Source organism: Ovis canadensis, chromosome 26 (assembly GCF_042477335.2).
Source record: "Ovis canadensis isolate MfBH-ARS-UI-01 breed Bighorn chromosome 26, ARS-UI_OviCan_v2, whole genome shotgun sequence".
Taxonomy (NCBI): Eukaryota; Metazoa; Chordata; class Mammalia; order Artiodactyla; family Bovidae; genus Ovis; species Ovis canadensis.
Genome location: NC_091270.1, coordinates 36,408,778 through 36,431,655, shown reverse-complemented (window position 1 = coordinate 36,431,655; position 22,878 = coordinate 36,408,778). Strand labels below are relative to the sequence as shown.

Genomic DNA, 22,878 nt, shown 5'->3' with positions numbered 1-22,878 from the left:
CCATCTTTTCTGAATGCTGACTAGGATATATCCTCTACATAGAGGGCTGATATTTTGGCTGGGTCCAAATAGTAAGTCACAGACCAGAAATGAGGATGGATGGGGTTGTCATTTTCTTGGACTCTCTAATATTAATTATATTGATGTAAGTAGGGACACAATAGAATTTAATGAACCAGAAGACCAGGCTGGACTGAAAGGGAGTCAGCTGACATGGACCAAATGGTATGGTAAGACCACAGGGGTCCAAGCAGGGCACGGTCCCCTAGTCCTCCAGGCTCGCAGGGAACCCCTATGATAACTGGACACTGAGGAAGACATCTTGTCATTTGGCCAGCTTATGTATTGATAACAGAAGCAACAAAAAAGCCTCTTATTGGAGGCACAAGAACACCCAGCATTCTCAGGAAACAAGGTGGATACTAGGATTGTGGCTACGCTTGTTATTTGAGATCACACCAGCTGGTGAGAACTGGGTTTCCAATGTGTTGGGTCTTATTTGACTAGCCAGTCAGGCTGAGTCATTATGTAGCAGGCACTGTTTGTTTGCTGAAGCCCTCCACAGATTATAAACAATAAGCTCAATTCATCTATAACTATGGTGATTCTTCCTGTCCACTTCTTATTTATCGACTGTATTTTATTCACTTTGCCCCGTAGTACCTAGATAAATGCTTGCCTAGTTTGAGTTCTTAGAAAATGTGTAGTGGTATTCTCGCTTTGAAACTGACCTAAAAGATGACGGAAAGTAATTGTTAGTAATATGTAAGATGTCTTCTTAGAGAGAAGGATAGCTCTGCTAGGTCAATGTTTATAGGTAGATCTATGGGAGTAAAAGTAAGATGCTTTAGTCAGGGACATAAAAATAAAAAAAAAGTGAAATGAAGATCGGTGATGCACAAGCAAGTAAAGGGCATTGGATGCTGGGTTAGAGACTAAGAAGAATGAGAGAGAGTTGAGGAAAGAGGTAGGTTTCTGAGGAACAAAGAGGAAGTAACACTGTCCAATGAGATGTTCTCAGTGGTGGGGGTTTCACAACAGAGGCACTTAACTTACTTGGTTCTGAATTGTTAATAGTATCGGAAATTGTATCTGCTTCGTTGACTCCTCAGGCCTTTTCTGTTATTTTGGGCATAAAAGAATTAGAATGGTGTCCATAATGCGGCAATGCAGAAAAAGAAACATACTCTTGGGACTTCCCTGGTGGTCCAGGGGCTAAGACTCTGCACTCCCAATCCAGGGGTCCCAGGTTTGATCCCTGGTCAGGGGACTAGATCCCATATGCCACAACTAAGAGTTCTCCTGCAGCAATGAAGATAGAAGAACCCACGTGCACAGCCAAATACAAATTTAAAAAGAAATGTACCCCTGAAACACTAAATGAACCCTAAATTTAACTCAGAAGAAGCAAAAACGGAACTCCAGGTGGACCAGGTGAGGTATCAGTTTTGATTGGTTCCTTCTAATAAACCTGGGAGGGACCCATCTCTTCCCTCTGCTGGTGGGGAGGGAAATCAATTTGTTTAATGTTTGGATTTAATTTTACTGGAGTTTTCAGTTTCAGACAACAAAAGCAAGAGGAAATTCTCTATTCATCTTAATCCTCCTAATTTGTAATTCAGTATGCATCTGGCATTTAGAAATACATATATTCAGAAAATACATATATTTTAATCTAAAAGAGCTTCTGATACTATTAACAGATACTAATTATAATCCTTCAAAATAACGAAATTTTCAAATTAGCATCTTACTGTTTACTTTCATATCTTAAAAGTCTGAGTCTCTAGGGGTGGGGAGCTAGAATTTCAACACACAAGAATGATAGTAGATATATAGAAATCTGTCCCTTGTCCCTGTTATTCAAGCTTTTAATAAAGTCCCCTTCAGTATTGTCTTTTGATGTCAAGAAATCCTTCTTTTATAATGACCTACATAATATCCGTCTTTTAAAACTACTCTCAGTTGCTTCTCATATTATTTTTTTATGATTTTAACACAAGCATGTAAATACTTTCATTATCTCCACACGCACATAAGAAAATCAACAGTCATGGATTGATGTTTGAAGAGTTTAAACTTGCATGTGGGACCCAGCTCCAAACTCACATTTGATCATCAAACCTAAGGAACAGGAGGGATTTATAAGTGAGGTAGGAACCCAGCCATCAAAGTCTGTACCAAAAATTCTTTCCTTAACACTTGCCACACAGCACTGTGTCTTTTATGTGCCAAAGGTGGGTCTTGCTTAAGGCATTTATGAAACAAATATGGAAGTTAAAGCAGAATCTCTATTACTAATGATGACAGCACCTGGCAATGTCATAACATGAGTTATACAATAAAGCAAGGCAATTATGCCAAAATGCCTGAACTACTAAGAAACTTATATCATATATTAAATATTTACCCTACCTGAGTATCTTATACTCAGTTATAGCAAGCCGAAATCAATCCCTAGGAATAAAATAGAAACAACTTTTCTCTGCCTCTCTTACTTTCTCTCCCTAGACAGCAATAGTAATAATGCTGATTTAAATATTAAAACCTTTACACAGCGTATCTAGATTTTCATATCAGAGTCCAATATTATTATGACAGTGGCTCTATAAAGTAGGAATTGAAGTGGACATAGCTTAAAGATGAATGAATGTTAAGCATAAAAAGTGTCATTGCTCAGTTAATTTCACACTACTAGCCAGAGGTTTCCTGCAACTCCAGGCCAGATTTTGGGAACTACTCTCTGGCTTGGAGCAGCAGACAGCAGCATTGCTTTCAGTTTGAAGGAGCCCATTATTGAGCTAAACAGATGCTTGGTATTTTGCATCATCAGCTCATCAAGCCTACAGACAACCAGCTCTCTCTAGCCACCATCACCATTCGATAGGACAGCTTGCCTTTCTACAGTTTTACAGTGGGTCCCACGTGCCTCTTAAATCCAGTTAGACTCCTGAGTTGGAGTTCCTCTAGGAACTCGTCTGTTTTCGGTTCTTAGCGTTCTACTCAGGATGTTAAAGTTCTAACCCGTTTATGACCCTGCTTATAAGAACCTCCTCTGTGCCAAACCACATTTTCCTTCTTTAGAATATAGCCACTTTCCAAGAAGGGCCCGAGTTTCTTCCTCCTCTCTTTCCTGTTTTCCTCGTCTCTGTAACTTTCCACAGCCTGACTCAGATGGTTCTGTGCTGTGTCAGATGCTGGCTGACTTATTTAATGAGTACGTGGTTTGGATTAAGACCTTAGCAGGCCTTCTCGAGGACAGGCGGGTGTTCATCTAACAGCTTTTCAATAAGACCCCAGGCCTTTTCAAGGGTGAGAGAAGAAAGGAAACAAACAGTGGAGATAAGTGAAAACCGATGTCAAGAAAGCAAACCACTCAGTGAAGGGACTGGCATTTTGGAAGGCAGAAGGAAAGAGATTCACCTTGGGAGTGTCTGGCTTCTCCAGCTGAAATTTCTGCTGTGGCTCCAGACCGGTCTCTGAAAATTTGTCTGTCTCATCTTTCTGTGGATTCCTACGCAGGCCTAGAGCAGCTTCTACATGGGGCAAGCCTTTCAAATGTACCCCTTATTATTTATGTGTTTCAGTTTTCCAGATAATTCTTTTTCCAAGTTGGACTCAACTCATTCCCACAGCATTTATCCTGAAAGATCTGAGTAAATTCAAAGTTCTAGATACACAGTCAACTTTCTATTTGAATTTACCAAGCACTGTCACATTATGAATCCCAACGATGCTGTGATGTGTGAGGGTCTCAGGGTCATGTCCAAATGAAAGGACAAAACAACAGTCTAAAAACACAAGAGCAACTTCAAAATAATTCCAGTTCTTTACTAGTATTAACACAACAAGCAAGGGCTGGTAACTATTCACCGTACCTAGATCACTTCTTTCCATAATTTATGTTCACATCAACTCACAAGCACACCCTGAGTCTTAGAAAAATCATGTGTTCTCTCCCATTTTCCATGCTGGGAGAAGATTTAAACCCCATGCTGGGGTTTGAAGATTTAGAGGTTAAACGAATTTCCTAAAGATGTGCAGCCTGCAGGGGGCAGAGTGAGAGGAGAAACTGAGGCTTTCCCTTCCAGGCCCGTGACCAAATCACAAGACTTCCCGTCCACACTAGCCTTTTCGTGAAACCGAGAAAATGAAAGGCCTTGTTGGTGGAGAAAGCACTTGATAAATAATAATGAATTGCTCAAGTTTTTCATCCCTATGAGAAGCACATAATCTACAGAGAATGTTATTCATTTCTTCATCTTAATGTGATATGGTTTCTCATTGTTAAGGAGTAGAAGCTGACATGCTGTAATTCTATTTTAAAAATGAAAAATACAACAAATGGTGTTCTAGCATAGGAAGTGCTTGTTTTGTGGTCACGCCATGAACCTAAGTTGACAGCTGATTCCCCCGCTCCCCACCGGGGTAACTGGAGTGCACAGCCACTGGTGGGGAGTTTTGATACAGGATAATGCTCCCCTGAATTTCTTGATTTCCTTACTACTTGCAATGTGGAGTGAAGCTCTGTTTTTAGGTAGCAAGTTGACTTTAGAGTCTGAATATTGAGATAAAAATAATTATTGCTACTTCATTTCTTCAGGGCACAATATATAAGAATATCATAAAGCAACTTACCTTCTAACTCAGAAGGTTCGGTGTGTAATGAAGCGGTGATGAGTAGACTTGCTTCCTGGGGTCTCTCTTCTTCTTTCCTTCTTCTCTTCCTTCTCCCCACCCATCCATCCACCCGGCCCCCTCCCTTCCGGGCTCCCTTTCTTTTTACAGTCAGCTCTCAGCTTATCCCTTTGACCCCACAGTCACCCTGGCAGCTGACTTGGATAGGTCTTATTAGTTCTTGAAGTCAGCAGGCCTAGACTTCTTTAATAGGCCCTAATTCACAACAGCTGTGTTTTCACTGTCTTCTGCTGAACTTTTAGAGGAGGACAATTTTATGCAGTTAAGTAAAAGAAAATAAATGAGCAATTTATGTCATTAATTTTATCAGTCTTTTCAGGGAAATGATGTAAGCATGTAACATCAAAGACATTTTTTGAAAAAAATTGAAATGTTCTCCAGTAGGTTTGATTGAACTTACTTGGCTCTAGGGAGGTTCTTAATGGATGATTAACAAATGTATTTCAATCTTCTTTTTTTCTTTTCTCCCTAAAATTACCCTAGGCATGTAACTCTAAAGTTTTGCATTCAGGGAACCCCAAAGAGCTTTCAGGTTACATTCAATTCTAGAGATATTAAAAATAATATAGTAATTTCCCTTTTAACAATTCTCTGTGTACTTGACATTTCTATAGAAAAACCTATGGCACAATAGTTTCATAAATTATGCAACACTTTTAAAACCTGGACCATGAATTTCAGGCTCAAAACCGTATCGCCTTCAGAAAACATGTCCCACAGCCAAGGTAGTTCAAAATACTTCCTTGTTTTGCCTGTAAGCTTTATAAACTAGAAGAGAATCTAAATATGGAGCCTACAGTTGAAATTATTCAATGTCCTCTATTTTCCTGTTCCCTTTTCTGCATAAGGCCACAGTCTCTAAATCCAGAGTAACTGTTCCTCTGTCCCCTTCAGGAGATTCAGTCTCATGTAACTGTGGACTGTGGCTGCTAAGTTTTCCAGGCAAGTCTGTTGTGTTCCTGTCTGGTCCTGGGTCTGAAATCAGGAGGAGGCTCTTTAGGAGAGAGGATGGACATGAACTGGGAGAGCGAACGAGGACAAAATAGAACTCACAGAGATGAGCTGGAACCTGCATTCATTTCTCTCCTCCAGCTCTGATAAGCCAGGTGGTGTGCAGGACAAAGTGGTAAATTCAACGCAGAGCTCAATGTGTACCTGGCTCAAGCAGAAGAGAAACTGAGCAAGGCTCCAGGGGAAAGTGCAGGAGCTACCGGCTCCACGGTCCTGCAAACCTGGCTGGCCGACAGCAAGGTATACCATCCGTGGAGCTTTGTCAGTGCCCTGCTGCCCCCTCTGCAACTTTCTGACCATAAAAAGGACCACGCTGCTGCTGAACTCTCAGTTTCTCAACCCCATGCAAAAATGCCCTTGGCACACAGCAAAGGAAATCATAAACACGACGGAAAGACAACTCTTAGAATGGGAGAAAATATTTGCAAATGAAGCAACTGACAAGGGATTAATCTCCAAAATATACAAATGGCTTGTGCAGCTCAATTAAAAAAAAAGGGTGAAAGACCTAAACAAGCAGGCATGTCCCCCAAAACAGACAGACAGCCAACACACACATGAAGGATTCTCAGCATCTCCAATTCTTAGAGAAATGCAAATCAAAACCTCGGTGAGGCATCACCTCATAGCAGTCAGAACGGACATCATCATCAAATAACAAATGCTGGAGAGTGTGGAGAAAAGGGAACCCTCTTATACTGTTGGTGGGAATGTAACTTGGTACAATCACTATGGAAAACAGTATGAAGGTTCCTTATAAACTAAAAATAGATCTACCATATGACCCAGCAATCCATTCCCGGGCATATACCTGGAGAAAATCATAATTCAAAAAGATAACATGCACCCCAATGTTCATTACAGCACTGTTTACAATAGTCAGGCCATGGAAGCAAACTCAATGCCCATCAACAGAGAAATGGATAAAGATGTGGTATATATATGTATATATAGTGAAATATTACTCAGCCATGAAAAGGGACAAAATTGTGCCATTAAGAGACATGGATGGATCCAGAGACTGTCACATAGAGTGAAATAAGTCAGAAAGAGAAAAATATCATATATTAATTAGTATATGTGAAATCTAGAAAAAATGGTATAGATCAACTTATTTACAAAGCAGGAAGAGAGACTCAGAAATAGAGAACAAATGTATGGATACCAAGGAGGGGGTGAGGGGGTGGGATGAATTGGGAGATTGGGATTGACATATATAGACTAGAATGCATAAAATAGATAACTAATGAGAACCTACTGTATACTAGCAAAGGGAACTCTAAACTCAGTGCTCTATGGTGACCTAAAGGGGAAGGAAATCCAAGAAAGAGAGGATGCATGTATACATCTAGCTGACTCACTCTGTGTGACTTCTCTCTAAAGAGCTCGGTAATGTGCCAGTTACTCTCTATTACTGTGCTGCAATTATATTATCTGGGAAAAAAAAGGAGAGAAATGCACTGCTGCTGCTGCTAAGTCACTTCAGTCGTGCGACCCCATAGCTCCCAGGCAGCCCACCAGGCTCCCCCGTCCCTGGGATTCTCCAGGCAAAAACACTGGAGTGGGTTGCCATTTCCATCTCCAATGCATGAAAGTGAAAAGTGAAAGTGAAGTCGCTCAGTCGTGTCCGACCCTCAGAGACCCCATGGACTGCAGCCTTCCAGGCTCCTCTGTCCATGGGATTTTCCAGGCAAGACTACTGGAGTGGGGTGCCATTGCCTCCTAGATAATTTCTAAAATTATTATTTTTCAATAAAAAAAAATCTGGCTATATAAATAATGCATGTTTACTGTAAGAAATTCAAAGTTTGTAGTATAACTGTCAGTGATTAGGAGAATTCTCTTTTTTCCTTTTTTTAAAGAAGAAACTACTTTCCTGCCCCTGCTGTTTTATTTCTTCTTATGGCTTTGAGTTAATTTCTAGTGTTCTTTCTTTTCAGCCTGAAGGACTCCTCTTCAGTTATTTCTTACAGGGCAGGTCCAATAGTAAGAAACTACCGTTGTTTTTGTTTATCTGGGAATGTCTTCCTTTCTCCCCCATTTTTTGAGGAGACAGTTTTGCTAGATGAGAATTCCTAGTTAACTGGGTTTTTTTGTTTTTGTTTTTTCTATTCGGCACTTTAAACCATCTTCTGATCTCATGGTTTCTGATGAGAAATTATCTGTTAATCTTATTGAGGATCCTTTGTATATGACAAGTTGCGACCCCCTTGCTTCTTTCAGGATTCTCTTTTATCTTCTGACAGTTTATTATGATGTGACTTTGCGTGGGTATCTTTGAATCCATCCTGTTTGGATATTGTTAAGTTCCTTGGGTGCATGTATATGTATATACATGTCCATCTCTTCCATCAAATCTGAGAGCTTTTGCACACTATTTCTTCAGACATCCTTCTTTTCTTTCTCCCTTCCTCCCTTTCACTTTCTCTCTCCCTCATTTTCTGCTATTTCTGAGATTCCCATAATGCATGTTTTGGACACCCTCCATGTACTTACATGTAGTAATTACAGGCACCCTACACCATACTTTCACTTTTCTTTAGCTAATTTTTCATTTTGTTTAAATGTACTATTAAATCCCTTGAGCGAATTTTTCACTTTAATAGTTGTACTTTTCAAATCCAAAATTTTTGTCCTTTTTTTTTAAACTCTTTTCAATGATATTCTGGTTTTGTTAGTACACTGTTTTCAGTTTTCTTTAATTCTTTGTCTTTTTTTTTTAGCACATTTAAACAGTTGTTTTAAAGTTTTTGTCAAATATCACAACATTGAAACTTCCTCAGTGACCTTTTCTGTCAAAGGTCATATTGTTCCTTTCACAAAATCATACTTTGTTTCTTTAAACACCTTGTGATTTTTTTTTGCTGTTGTTGTTGAACACTGGACATTAGAATATTATAATGTGGTACCTCTGAAAAGGAGATTCTCCCCCTTCCCAGTGATTTGCTGGGTTGTTTGTTTGTTTGTTTGTTTAAGGCTGTAGAAGTCTATTTTTCTTGTTACTTCCCTGAACAATTTTGCAAAACCTGTTTCTTGTGGGTAGTCACTAAAGCTTCTGTTTCTTAGCTTGTGTTCAGCTAGTGTTTTTGAATGCTAGGAGCTAAAACAACAAACAAACCTCTACAAAAAAACCCCAAACATACCCAAAGAAAAGCAACAATAATAGCAAAACCCACCTCTTTCAGTATCTGCAGATTAGTTCTATGCTGAGGGGCTCCTTCAAAACTTAATTACAAAACTACACTGCTGGAGTAAATCACCTATATATAACAATTAGAAAAGTATACTGTGATGAAGTGCATTTTCAGCAGACCATTTCCACTATTTCCAATTCCAACATAACATTTTTGCCTTTGCAATTGAGAGGGCACTGAGTCTATTATCTAGGTATATTTGTGAAGACTTCAGGATATGGAAAAATGCTTAAGACCATGCTTTTGTTTATCATCATTAAAGAAAGAATAGTAGGGCCATCCTGTACTAGTGGTTTTCTAATCACATGTTTCTCTGAGTTGGGCTTATGAAACTTGAAAATTATATTTCTCAGGGCTGAGATTAAGCTGAATTTCAACAGAAATTGCTAGTCTTTCTACCTGTGTATCTAGTCACTGAGTTATTGGATGAACTTGGTACTATCCTGGCTTCTCAGGGTCATCAACCCTTTAGGGGTGAAGATTACCTCTCTCTGGGTTGTAAATATTGACTCTCTTAATGAAAGACTATATCGATGGGTCATTGAAACTTCCTTCTGCAAGCAGGATATTTGCATAGTGTTAATTAAAACTGAGTAAGTGGATATACTTACCTTTTAAACACAGTCCTAGAATAGTACAAAGCAATTACTCATCTTAGTTCAAAATGTATAGCAAGCTGAGCTCTATGTTATAAAATGACATTTTTGACCTGCTGATTATATGGTGGGCCTTTGCTTTTTCTCATATGTCTTGCTTTCAATTAACTTAACGGTTCAGTATAAAAATAAAAATAAAAACAACAAAACTGTCAACATTTGACCATGTCAAATAATCATGTTATTATTAATGACCATGTGATTAGTCGTGTTACTAATGACTTTGTCAATATTTGAGCAGGTAAAACCTGATGAGTTTTTCATCATGGCCAAAACATATCATGAGCATTACTATCTAACTGCCAAGTTACTGCACAGAAATCTTGAACTAAGATTCTTCCTTTAGAAATGTGTATGGGTTGAAGATTTTGCCAACGTGGCACAATAGAAAACTTGCCAACCCTATCATTATTCAAAAAGCAATCACATTAAAATCAACTAAATAGATTACAAAGAAGGCAAAAATTGGGTCTTGTAATGAAGATACAAATTGTAGCCAGTGATTAGGACGTGTTTCCATTATCACTGGCTTTTGTAATCCAGAAGCCTTAAACTTCAATATATTGAATTCAATATATGTCATTATATTAAAAAATGCCATTTAAAAACCTAGAGAAGTTGAAATGGTTCTGGTATTTGAAGCAAATATGAAGTTATTTTATATGTTTATCCAGTGATTTTTAAATATTCCTTTTCTGTGGACAAAATTCTTAATTTCTTAAATATTAATTAAGCTGATTTTAGTGAAGCAAAGGAAAAAAAATCACTTTGTAACAGTTTAAAAAATGTGAATGAAAATATGATGCATTATGTAGTACAAGTGACTCCAGCATCTTCGTCGTGGGAACAGGCTCTCACACCCCACTGTCTAATTCTGCACTCTTCAATGGATGATTCTTTCCCAAAACAAAATACTTCATTCAGCCATACTGGACCTGTACCTGCAAAAATCAGATACAACTGTATTAATAAGTATAGTTTAATGTTTATGTTTGTGTGGAACAGAGTCATTAATTTATTCACTAATTTAACAAAAAATGTGTTGCTCATTACCCACACGCAAGCTCTGCACCCTATGTTAAGATTCAAAAGTTAAGTCTCTACCCCAGAAAATTTTATTTTCGGTCAGTGTGTAAATGACAAAAATACTAAGTAATAAGAGCTGTTATGAAGTTCAGCTCTTCATACAGACTTTTATGAAATCATAGATTAACTAATTATTGGTTTTCTCCAAGGATTTAATAAACTAATTTTATTTTTAAAAATAAGAAAGGGAATAAGCTTTCCTAACAATGGATATATGCTATAACTTAATGATCTAAACGTGTCTGGTAGGAGGTTTATCCAGAACATAAGCAATCCTGCAGTTCTTTTCTTAGCTTCCTGTGTGTTGCAGTCTGCATGTGTCTGGTCTACCAGGTATATTATCTATTTTTAATTAAACTAAGACTAACACGATCAGCAAAGGGCTTACAAACTATCCTGCAAGAAGACTACAGATTATTAATTGCAAACACAAGCAAACAAGAAAATGGCAGAGGTAACACTTATACTCTTTGTCTGGCATCTTCCTCAGACACATTAGAAGGAAAAACAGGCTGTCAGCATAGGCTACCTAGAAGATAATTAACTAAACAAACTTAACTGCCACTTTCAAGATAAGAACATTATTTTATCAGTGAATAAGAAAACAACTTTTTTCTTTTTTTAAGGAATTCATGGCAAGAAAAGATAACTTTAAAATGAATGGCAATGTTTTTCTGATATTCTCTAAAGATTTTTTTAAGTGTATCAGGTATAACAGTTTTTTCTTTCATACTTAAGACACTTGGGAACAGACTCTTTGAAAAACTTACAAATGAATGATCCCATTTGGTTTTGTTAAACATATAATATTGCAAACCTGATGAATTTTCAAGAACATTTCATGTCACCAAGAAACTGATGATTTAGCAGTGAAATTCCAATAAACACCTTTGTAAAACTGTGGATGGTAAATAAATATCTTAATACTGTAAGTATAATCAATAATGCACTTTTTCCATTTGGATCAATATGATGTTAAAGGGTTCTCTTTCAGTCACAAGAACTATATAAAGCATGTTTAGAAGCAAATTCAAAACCTAGAAACATACCTCTGTGTAGCTCTAAAAGCTAAATGAAGATTTGCTTTTTACAGAGGAATATAAAATGGCACATATAATTCCATTACTCTTAACTGATTTTTCAAATAATCTGTGAGTTAAATAAAAGTTAATAATATATGCATGACTAGTGTATATAATTGTATAGTAGTGGACAGGGAGGTCTGGCGTGCTGTGGTTCACGGGGTCACAAAGAGTCGGACACGACTGAGTGACTGAACTGATGTGCCTATAATATACAACTAAATTAGCAGATACTGGAAATTTTGTAATCATGATGTGGATTATATTTGACCAAAGCTTAAAAAAATGAATGAAGGTTTTTCATATATTGAAAAGATGTAATTCCATATAGTGGGGGCATCATGAAATGTATGATGGATTAAAACAGTGAATGGTCTTCTGGCATCTGTAACAGAGGAGGAGGACTCTTTGGGAAGATTGGATAGGAAGCTAGGACCATGCTATGAACATTTTTGGATTGTATAAGTCACCAAAAAAATAACATCATCAGAACTATATTTTAGAATTGTAAGACTGGCAAAAATGTGGAAGATGGATTGAAGAAGAAAAAAAAATCTATAAGCTAAAGGAGCACTTCATAGGATGTTTACATAGACATTTTCTGTAAAAACATGTTTTTATTTACTTTTAGAAATAGGAAATTATAAGTTCCATATATAAAATAAATAAGTGCACTTACTTAATTTTTGAATAATTTGTGCCTTCACTAGAAATATCCAAATAAAGAATATATTAATAATATTTAGGTTTACATTATCAAAGTAACTGGGAATAGTATATTTTTCATTTCACATAGTAGTAATTAAATCATTAGTATCCAAATAATGTCTCTATTAGACAAGCAAAGGTTTTCCTGGGCTGATCAATTATGAGTAGCAACTTGGAGAGCTCAATTAGTTTATGAAATGTTTATAAGAGTAATAAGCCTTTTCAATTTGAATTTTTAAGGTAGATAAAAAGGAAAAAAGATTAGAGGAATATGATCTTAAAATCAGAAGCCTGACCAGTAATACTCTTTGGTTTTCAAATTGCTCTTACTACGTATATTGTGGTCCGTTTTGTGTTTGTGAGTAATTGTGTTTATGAGCACATTTGTGTGTGTATGTGCATTTATTTTAAATATATAAGGTCTATCTAAACTTTTCCGAAACTGACCCAAAGAGCTACTCAACAAGATAAGCAAATAACAACAAGTGGACAAATAATAAAGCCATTTCCCTGCTAACATGGAAGGGAGCCAAAACAGCGGGGCATTTATAAATTGTATTTATGAGTTCAGTTCAGTTTAGTTCAGTTGCTCAGTCATGTCCGACTTTTTGCAACCCTATGGACTGCAGCATGCCAGGCCTCCCTGTTAATCACCAACTCCCAGAATTTACTCAAGTTCACATCCATTGAGTCGGTAATGCCATCCAACCATCTCATCCTCTGTCGTCCACTTCTCCTCCCACCTTCAATCTTTCCCAGCATCAGGGTCTTTTCCAATGAGTCAGTTCTTCACATCAGGTGGCCAAGGATTGGAGTTTCAGCTTCACCATCAGTCCTTCCAATGAATACTCAGGACTGATTTCTCTTAGGATGGACTGGTTGGACCTCCTTGCAGTCCAAGGGACTCTCAAGCATCTTCTCCAACACCATAGTTCAAAAGCATCAATTCTTCAGTGCTCAGCTTTCTTTATAGTCCAACGCTCACTTCCATACATGACTACTGGAAAAACCATAGCTTTTATGACAAAGTAATGCCTTTGTTTTTTAATATGCTGTCTGCTGCTGCTGCTGCTAAGTCACTTCAGTTGTGTCCAACTCTGGGACCCCATAGACGGCAGCCCACCAGGCTCCCCTGTCTCGGGGATTCTCCAGGCAAGAACACTGGAGTGGGTTGCTATTCCCTTTTCCAATGCATGAAAGTGAAAAGTGGAAATGAAGATGCTCAGTCGTGTCCAACTCTTAGCAATCCCATGGACTGCAGCCTACCAGGCTCCTCCATCCATGGGATTGTCTAGGCAAGAGTACTGGAGTGGGTTGCCATTGCCTTCTCCAAATATGCTGTCTAGGTTGGTCATAACTTTACTTCCAAGGAGCAAGCATCTTTTAATTTCATGGCTGCAGTCACCATCCACAGTGATTTTGGAGCCCAAAAAATTAAAGTCTGTCACTGTTTCCATTGTTTCCCCATCTATTTGCCATGAAGTGATGGGACCAGATGCCATGATCTTAGTATTCTGAACACTGCACTTTAAGCCAACTTTTTCACTTCTTTCACTTTCATCAAGAGGCTCTTTAGTTCTTCTTTGCTTTCTGCCATAAGGGTGGTGTCATGTGCATATCTGAGGTTACTGATATTTTTCCCGGCAATCTTGATTCCAGCTTGTGCTTCACCCAGCCTAGTGTCTCTCATGATGTACTCTGCATAGAAGTTAAATAAGCAGGGTGACAATATACAGCCTTGACGTACTCCTTTCCCAATTTGGAACCAGTCTGTTGTCCCATATACAGTTCTAACTATTGCTTCCTGACCTGCATACAGACTTCTCAAGAGACAGGTCAGGTGATTTGGTATTCCCATCTCTTTAAGGATTTTCCGGAGTTTATCGTAATCCACACAGCCAAAGGCTTTGGTGTACTTATAAAGGAGAAATAGATGTTTTTTCGGCACTCTCTTGCTTTTTGATGATCCAACAATGTTGGTAATTTGATCTCTGGTTCCGCTGCTTGAACATCTGAAAGTTCATGGTTCACGTACTGTTGTAGCCTGGCTTGGAGAATTTTGAGCATTACTTTACTAGCATTGTGCAGTAGTTTGAGCACTCTTTGGCATTGCTTTCCTTTGGGATGGGAATGAAAACTGACCTTTATTAGTTTTGTAGCCACTGCTAAGCTTTCCAAATTTGTTGGCATATTGAGTGCAGCACTTTCACAGCATCATCTTTTAGGATTTGAAATAGCTCAGTTGGAATTCCATCACCTCCACTTGCTTTGTTGCTTCCTAAGGCCCACTTGACTTTGCATTCCAGGATGTCTGGCTCTAGGTGAGTGATCATACCATCGTGATTCTCTGGGTTGTGAAGATCTTTTTTGAAAGGGTTGTTATTTATTATAACTTATATGAATAAGCATGAGTGAAACTTTTGGTTTTGTAGTGATTGAGAGCGTGAGAACAGCATGGTTCTGTGGCCTCTGCACCCTGGGGACTGTGATGCTTTCATTCTACAATTCGTAGATCTTGTCACCAGATTTATATCTCAGCAGTGCAGAATTTTTACAATCCAACAAAAGAGAATTAAGTATGAGGATCCTCTCAATAGCTGAAGCATCCAGAAGGGCCATCCCTACAGGGGCAACTCAAGACAGATATTATTCAGTCAATGCACTGCCATGTGAGTCTAAGTTTCTAGAAACCATAGTAGGGAAATTCATGAATATTAGAATGACAAAGGTGCAGTAAAAAAATAAAAATGAACATGTAAGCCCACTGTTTGAAGGATTTATTGTGTGGCAGAAAATAGTCAAAGTACTTTTGAGCTGTTACCTTACTAAATTCTCCATCTTAAAAAGTTAATAAATGCTATTTTGGGGTCATGATACTGTTATGGAAAGTGAAAGTCAGAGAGAGGAAGTCACTTTGCCCTATCACATAGCTAGTGCATGATGGAGCCAGTATTCCCACCTTGGGTCTGCCTAGTGCCAGGGCCTTTCATCAGAGATTTACTGCAGTCCCTTGCATCACTGAGTTGTGTTTGTGTGCTCAGTCATGCCCAGCTCTTTGCAGCCCCATGGACTGCAGCCCTCCAGGCTGCTCTGACCACAGGATTCCCCAGGCAAGAACACTGGAGTGGGTTGCCATGCCCTCCTCCAGGGGATCTTCCCGACCCAGGAATCAAACTCACATCTCTTATGTCTCCTGTATTGGCAGGAGGATTCTTTACCACTGCACCACCTGGGAAATCTCCCTTGCATTATTAGATTCCATCATTTAACAAATCTCCTTTCAGTGCCTATATGAGTGAACAAAATCAGAATCCATCCTCTCTTGGACTGAATTTCTAGTGAAGACCTTTGTTTTAGGTGAATGCAGCAACTGAGGTCACATAGATAATTAGTGGCAAAGCTGATTCCTGTATTTAGAACGTTTAACTCATGCATGCATGATAAGTTGCTTCAGTCGTGTCTGACTCTGTGTAACCCTGTGGACCATAGTCCCTCAGGCTCCTCAGGTTCATGGGACTCTCCAGGCAAGAATACTGGAGTGGATTGCCATGCCCTCCTCCAGGGGATCTTCCTGACCCAGGGATCAAACCCATGTCTCTTAAGTCTCCTGCACTGGCAGGCAGGTTCTTTACCACTAGCACCACCTGGGAAGCTCCCACTAACCTCATATTACAATGCTTTTCCCATTGAGAACACATAGATGTGATAAATATTTTAGTAACTCTGGTGTTATGCTATACAGAAAAGATTCAGGCACAGTGAACATACTGGGTCTTTTCATATATAATTTTACAAATTTACTTCTAATAACTTTGTAAAATATTGGCAATTATTTCCATTTCACTGATAAATAAATTGAGACTCAGAAAGGATGTGTGATTTTCTCAAAGTAACAGAGAAAACAGGGGCAAGCAACAGAACATGATGACATTTAAAACTTGGTGCTATTCACTGACTATAGAGAAGACCAAATAGAGTTATAAAAATTATTTTCAAGTATTTGCTATTTTATTTTTATATTAATATATTCAGGACTATCAACACTAAGGAAAAATTTATTTAATACTTACTTCCCATCTTCTTCCAAATTGTTTTCTGCATTAAAAATTAATGCCAAGGTAGAATAAAATTCATAAAATTTTATCTTCATATGCACTTCAAAGATTAAAAAACAGATCTGTTTTTATTTCTGTAGGTAACGACAGTTACTGAAGGACTTTTGTCATTGCTGCTGTCCTTGGTATTTTTTTGCCTCTGAGCAATCCTTGCTACTAGCGGAAACCATGAAAAATTGATATATGTATTTTAGGGATGATTTTATTCTCTAATCCTACCTGTTTATCATCTATTTCTCTATCTATCTAAACATCTATATAGCTACAATTTCCTTTACAATGTGAAAGCTGTATAGGAAGGAAAAACTGATTTTGTGTTTCTGAAAGCAGACAACAAAAACTGTCGTCCATGGCTTCTGGAGTTTTATGAGCTTGGTTTGTGATGCTTAACAGTGTGCTTGACAGATGATACCATTTCTTCTTAATACCTCTTTAAAACAAGACAAATATTGATATTTCTTTGAGGGACTTGAGTTTCTTTAATCTTTTGTAACCCCTGCTTTTATTTTTTAAAAGTATTCATATTTCAAACAGTAGCCAGATACACAGTGACATGATGAGATTTGAGATTAGCTGCTGAATAAGATAAGTGAAGAAGCAAAAAATCACTAATGGTTAAAGCCTCTGAATGAATTTTAATTACATCCAGTCAAGGCTGGGTGACATGCATTTATATCACTTTTTAGACTTCTAGTTGGGAAGTGCTTTGTCAACAGCTTCTTCTTTGAGAAAACCATTATGCTTTTTTATTTTTATTTTTTTAAGGGAGTGGGGTGTCCAATGTTAAAAATGAAGTGGAATCAGAATAGAGAGTGGGTAAACTTAGATTATAGTTCTAGATTCTAGTTTTGGGGTTCTGGAGAAGCCACTTATTTTCTCTGTTTTATTATATATGCAGAATAGAGGAGTGGGGCTGAAATAGCTCTGATTTCATTTACTTTTACAATTCTAAGATTCTGAAGAAGCAAGCTCTTTAGAGATGAGGTTTTTAAGGTTAAAGAACTTAGAAGGACTTTCTGTCCAGTGGAGAGACAAGGTAAGGGATGAAGGTTGACCCCTGCCTCACAATCACCATAACAGCTATGGAAATGTGGGTGTTTTGTGACAGTTCTGTCAGATTTCCTTAGTTTTCTAGGAAGAATGGGGCTATAATACCTTTCTCATAAGCACTGTGAGCACTAAATGAGATTGCATAGTAAACACTTGATAAACAATATTATTTCATAGTTAGTATTTCTCTGTTAGATAAGCAATAGAACAGACATGTTGCGAACTCTATTAGGCTCTATGAAAGTGAAAGTGACAGTGTTAGTAGCTCAGTTGAATCTGCTAGTCTCCTCTGTCCATAGAGTTCTTCAGGCAAGAATACTGGAGTGGGTAGCCATGCCCTTTCTCTAGAGGCTCTTCCTGACCTAGGGATTGAACCCAAGTCTCCTGCATTGCAGGCAGATTCTTTATCATCTGAGCCACCAGGGAAGCCCTGCTTCTATACCAGCTTCCATAACATCTAACACAGAAACATCTGGAAGCTTTCAGTGCACAGGGATCAGTATGTAAGAATCGGCAGTTCTAATCTATTGATATATTTAATTTATCTTTGAGATTGTTTTTACTCCCAATCACTAAGGGATAGTTCAGAGACACAGAGTTTTCTTTTTGATCTCCTTCAGTTTAGTTTTATAATTCTTAAAATGCCACTCAGAAAACTGAATATGGAACGTGAAAGGGGTAATGTACAAAAGATAGCATTTATGTTTAGAATTTTCTTCTGTTTCTGCTTTTACATTTGGAGCTTCAGCACCAACTCCTTTAAATTTAGGAGAAGATGAGGTGGCTACTCCAGAACCAGTTCTTAGCTCTTTCATTAGCCTAAAGGCTCAGACATGCCTGGAACAAATTCCCAGACTACCACCATCCCCTGATAAAGCTCATCCAAGTTTGCCACAGGGAGCCCACTGGGAGAGAAGAGGCTCCCTCCCTCCTCCTTGCTCCAGGCAACAGCAAGCACCAGAAGCTTCTCAGTGCTTCTTTAACATTTTTGTCTCCTCAGGAAAAAGAAAGAACATTCCACTTGATGCAAAAGGTGCATCCAGATGAAAGAACCCATTTAAAGGAGTGAGCTTTAAGCTTTGTTCCTATGAATCATTTTACTTGCAACACTAATTGTTCTTAAAAAGTTATTAAGGATTATCTCTAACAAGCCAGGTTTGCTACTTTAAAATGAGAAGGAAAAAAAAAAAAAAAAAAGGGGAGTGGGAGACTGTGTCCAGAAAATGGTATTCTTCCTTTAACAGGAGAATTACACAAAGGAGATAAATTTAAACTTTCACCTTCTTGTTTCAATTTTGATAATAATGTACCATATAGCATTAATCTGATTCTTCTTACTTTCCTATGAGAATGACATACAATTAAAACTTTAATATACCTTCCTCCTCTTCTCTGCTCTACACCTCCCCACTCATACTTCTCTTTGCCTGCTTCTCTTCTGCAGTCAAAATTGCTTTCTCGTTTACCTCCTGAGTAAAACTGTAAATTTAAAATGGAAAAAGGAAGAGTTTAAACAGCTTCACATGAAATGATGGTTTGCCATGACTAATCCAGAATCAGTTTATGTTGTAAGCCTGTTTCTTAAAATACAATGTACACTGAAGCAGATCATGAAGTTCATTTTTCAGATTCTTTTTCTTCAGAACAAATCACCTCAGTTCTATTTTTTCTCCCAGCCCACCTTGCTTTACTATTTTAAAATTCTTATCATCATTCTTCAGTTGTTTGGGGGTGAATCTCCACAGAGAGCTGAAACAGCGCTGGGTGTGTGTGTGCAGCAGAGCGGGGACCTTACTAGAGAATGTTACACAGAATGTTCTTAAGTCACACCTCCGTACTGCAGAAAACCACATTCAACTTTTCCACCCTTGGAACATCATGAATGTCACTCCACAATGTAACACCAATCTGACTTATCTACCTTTCAACTTTCAGCTTCTCCAGTGGCTCAGACAGTAAAGAATCTGCCTGCAATGCAGGGAACCTGGGTTTGATCCCTGGGTTGGGAAGATCCCCTGGAGAAGGGAACAGCTACCCACTCCAGTATTCTTGCCTGGAGAATTCCATGGACAGAGGAGCCTGGTAGGCTACAGTCCATGGCGTCACGAAGAGTTGGACATGACTTAGCGACTTTCACCTTTCAAAGAGGATGGTAAATATGTAATTATACAGTTAGTGGTCCTGCTCCCTGTGATCTTGTCACTTGTGAGCAATGCTGTGAGTCTGGCTTCAAACTGGGCACTTTCTAGACGCCACTTCTTTTCAGATTCAAAACAAATCTTTGCTGTTCAGTTGGTCCATCATGTTCGACTCTTTGCAACCCCATGGATGGCAGCACTTTGGGTTCCTCTGTCCTTTACCATCTCCTGGAGTTTGCTCAAACTTATGTCCATCAAGTCAGTGATGCTGCCCAACCATTTCATCCTCTGTCGTTCCCTTTTCCTCCCACCTTCAATCTTTCCCAGCATCAGGGTCTTTTCCAATGAGTCAGTTCTTTGCATCAGGTCGCTAAAGTACTGGAGTTTCAGCTTCAGCATCAGTCCTTCCAATGTATATTCAGGACTGATTTCCTTTAGGATGGACTGGTTGGATCTTCTTGCAGTCCAAGGGACTCTCAAGAGACTTCTCCAACACCACAGTTCAAAAGCATCAATTCTTTGGTGCTCGGCTTTCTTTATAGTCCAACTCTCACAACCATACATGACCACTGGAAAATCCATAGCTTTGACTAGATGGACCTTTGCTGGCAAAGTAATGTCTCTGCTTTTTAATATGCTGTCTAGGTTTGTCATAGCTTTTCTTCCAAGGAGCAAGTGTCTTTTAATTTTAATTTAAAGACATAGCCTCACTGAAAATGGATGCCCATTTTAGAGAAGTAGTCAGTTATCTCAGAAAAATCTTGAGATGATTGTTTCCATATAGCCAAATGAATCATTTCACTTGAGACTAAACTCAATTGTTTCCTATTTAAATAATAAGCTTCTTTTTTTGGTTAGTATTTCAGAATATTTATTTTATTCCTTTCTTACCAGTGCTTTAGACTAGAAACCCCTAGAAGTATAAGCAAGAATGAATAAAATCTGGGGGGGAAAGAGTATTTTACTTGTGAAACTAGGCCTTCAAGTTAATGGAATCTTAGGATAATAGTCTCCAGTTGTGTATTGACTAAGGGAAAACAACTTTGAAATCTATAGCAAGGCTCCATATTCAGAAAAGGAATAGAGCCTGGGTATAACGTCTTATTCTGTTTCCTCCTACAGTTCATATTTGAAATGTTTTTTTATAAAATTATGTATTTTAAATAAATGGCCTTTCATCCTACAGATCTCAGTTACATAGAAATGGAATCTCTCTTAAAAGAACATTCTAGAAATTCAGATTGGCAGATTAGTCTTCCTAAACAATTAACTGATTCATTTGATTTTCTAGTGATGAAGAGTTGGGGATTTTTTTTTTTCTTTTTCCCTTCTCTGGGGGAAAAAAATAATCTAGCTTATCAATGTTTAAAACATTTCATGTGGAAGTAAATTTTACAGGTACATGAATAATTTTAGTCTGACAATTTCAAGCTGAGGAAGTTCTGAAAGTGTAGTGTAAATGGAAAAATTTGGAAATTCCAAAAATCTATTTGGTGGTGGCAACTTATGGATATTTTCTATTTCCTTTGTTTCTTCTATTCAGAGTTTTAACACACAAATTAAAAACTGGTGACTAGGGGCTTAAACAAAACAGAACAGAAACTTTCACTATCACCACTTTCTTTCTGTCTTGTCTTTAGCCTCTTTATGAAGTTAAATTATCCTTCTGGTCTCTAAAGACTTTGGAATCTAGATTTCTTCAAAAATTCATCTCTTAAATCTGATACAATAAATTCATTTAGGTAAAGGAACAAAGGATATAACTGTGATCTATTATTAATACTGCTTATGTGTTTAGCACAATGCATGACAGAGAGTTATTCCTCAGTAAATTGTAGCATAATAGGACTAAACACAGGCTTCCCAGGTGACGCTAGTGGTAAAGGACCTGCCTGACAGCGTGGGAGACGTAAGAGATGTGGGTTCACTCCCTGGGTCAGGAAGATCTCCTGGAGGAGGAAACGGCCACCCGCTCCAGTTCTCTTACCTGGAGACTCCCATGGACAGAGGATTAACAATATGTTTCATGAATATATTTCATGAATTTAAGAAGTCTATCTTGTTTAGTCTTCTGATATAATAATTTGACATACTCCACTATTTTATTATTACACATAAGATCACCTGGTAATTGTTCAGTCGCCCAGTCATGTCCTACTCTTTATGACTCACGGCCTGCAGCATACCAGGCATTCCTGTATTACCTACCTGGTAATGCTGCTATGTTATGTCTATAATTCTGCATCCAATCTCTATTGCCAATACCTCTCTAGAAGAATAACTAATGCAAGATGAAGGTGGTCAGATCTTTCTCTCTTTTTTGGTTACCATCAACTTCAGAGATACTAGTTACTCATCACAGATGGACAGAAGAATAAATAAAGAGGAAATACTGACTTTAAAATTCTAGTTTATCTATATATGGCTACTTTCTCCTAACCTGTCTTTCAGAACTTATATATGTTTAATTATACATAAAATCTAATATAAGATGCCAGGGTAGGGGGAAAAAATGAGGTAGTAAAAATACCATGGGTAAACTTTCAAATATTTTATCCCCTGCAAATTTTCTCCCAAGCTCTTTCAATACATTCATAAAACATGTTACCAAGTCATCGGATGAAAATGCACAAATTTACACGCAGCATAAGAACTACGGGATTCAACCTCACATAGAGGGGAAAGTAACCTTTCCATTCCTATTTCCCATCACATTCCTTAGAGGAGAAGTCATAACTGGCAGGCTTAGAGAGCCCGTATAATTGCTCCTTTTTCTTTCAGAGTTTCTACTGCCCTTTCTGGAGCCTGGCGGGCTACAGTCCATGGGCTCGCAGAGAGTCGGGCAGGACTGAAACGACTCGCAGGGCGTGGTGGCTGGGAGGTAAACCCTGAAACCGGTACCCCGCCCCCCTCAGTTCCACAGAAGAGAGAATGGGGGAGCACGAGGCATTGCCCACAAGACCCAGAGAGGTCAGTGAGTGTCCCAGGAAGTCAGGCCTTGTCTATAACTGACTGCTTCCTGCTCTGCTTTGCCGATCATTTCCCGCATTTCCTCTGTTACATTTTCCACTAACCAATTCAGTCTAAAGGAAATGTAGACATTAAAAGGTGTCTAAGAGCATTTGTCTTTTCCTCAACTC

The 22,878-nt window shown here is 38.3% G+C and overlaps 1 protein-coding gene across 3 annotated transcripts in view; it reads right to left on the bottom strand.

The window, feature by feature from the left end:
* Positions 1-9,717: 9,717 nt before the first annotated feature.
* MSR1 (macrophage scavenger receptor 1) overlaps positions 9,718-22,878 on the bottom strand; it is an 85,822-nt gene continuing 72,661 nt past the window's right edge. For all 3 annotated transcript variants that reach the window (XM_069573124.1, XM_069573123.1, XM_069573122.1), the window contains one exon: positions 9,718-10,500. In XM_069573124.1, coding sequence (XP_069429225.1) covers positions 10,367-10,500 — 134 coding nt within the window. In that variant the 3' untranslated portion in view covers positions 9,718-10,366. The remainder of the gene's footprint in view (positions 10,501-22,878) is intronic.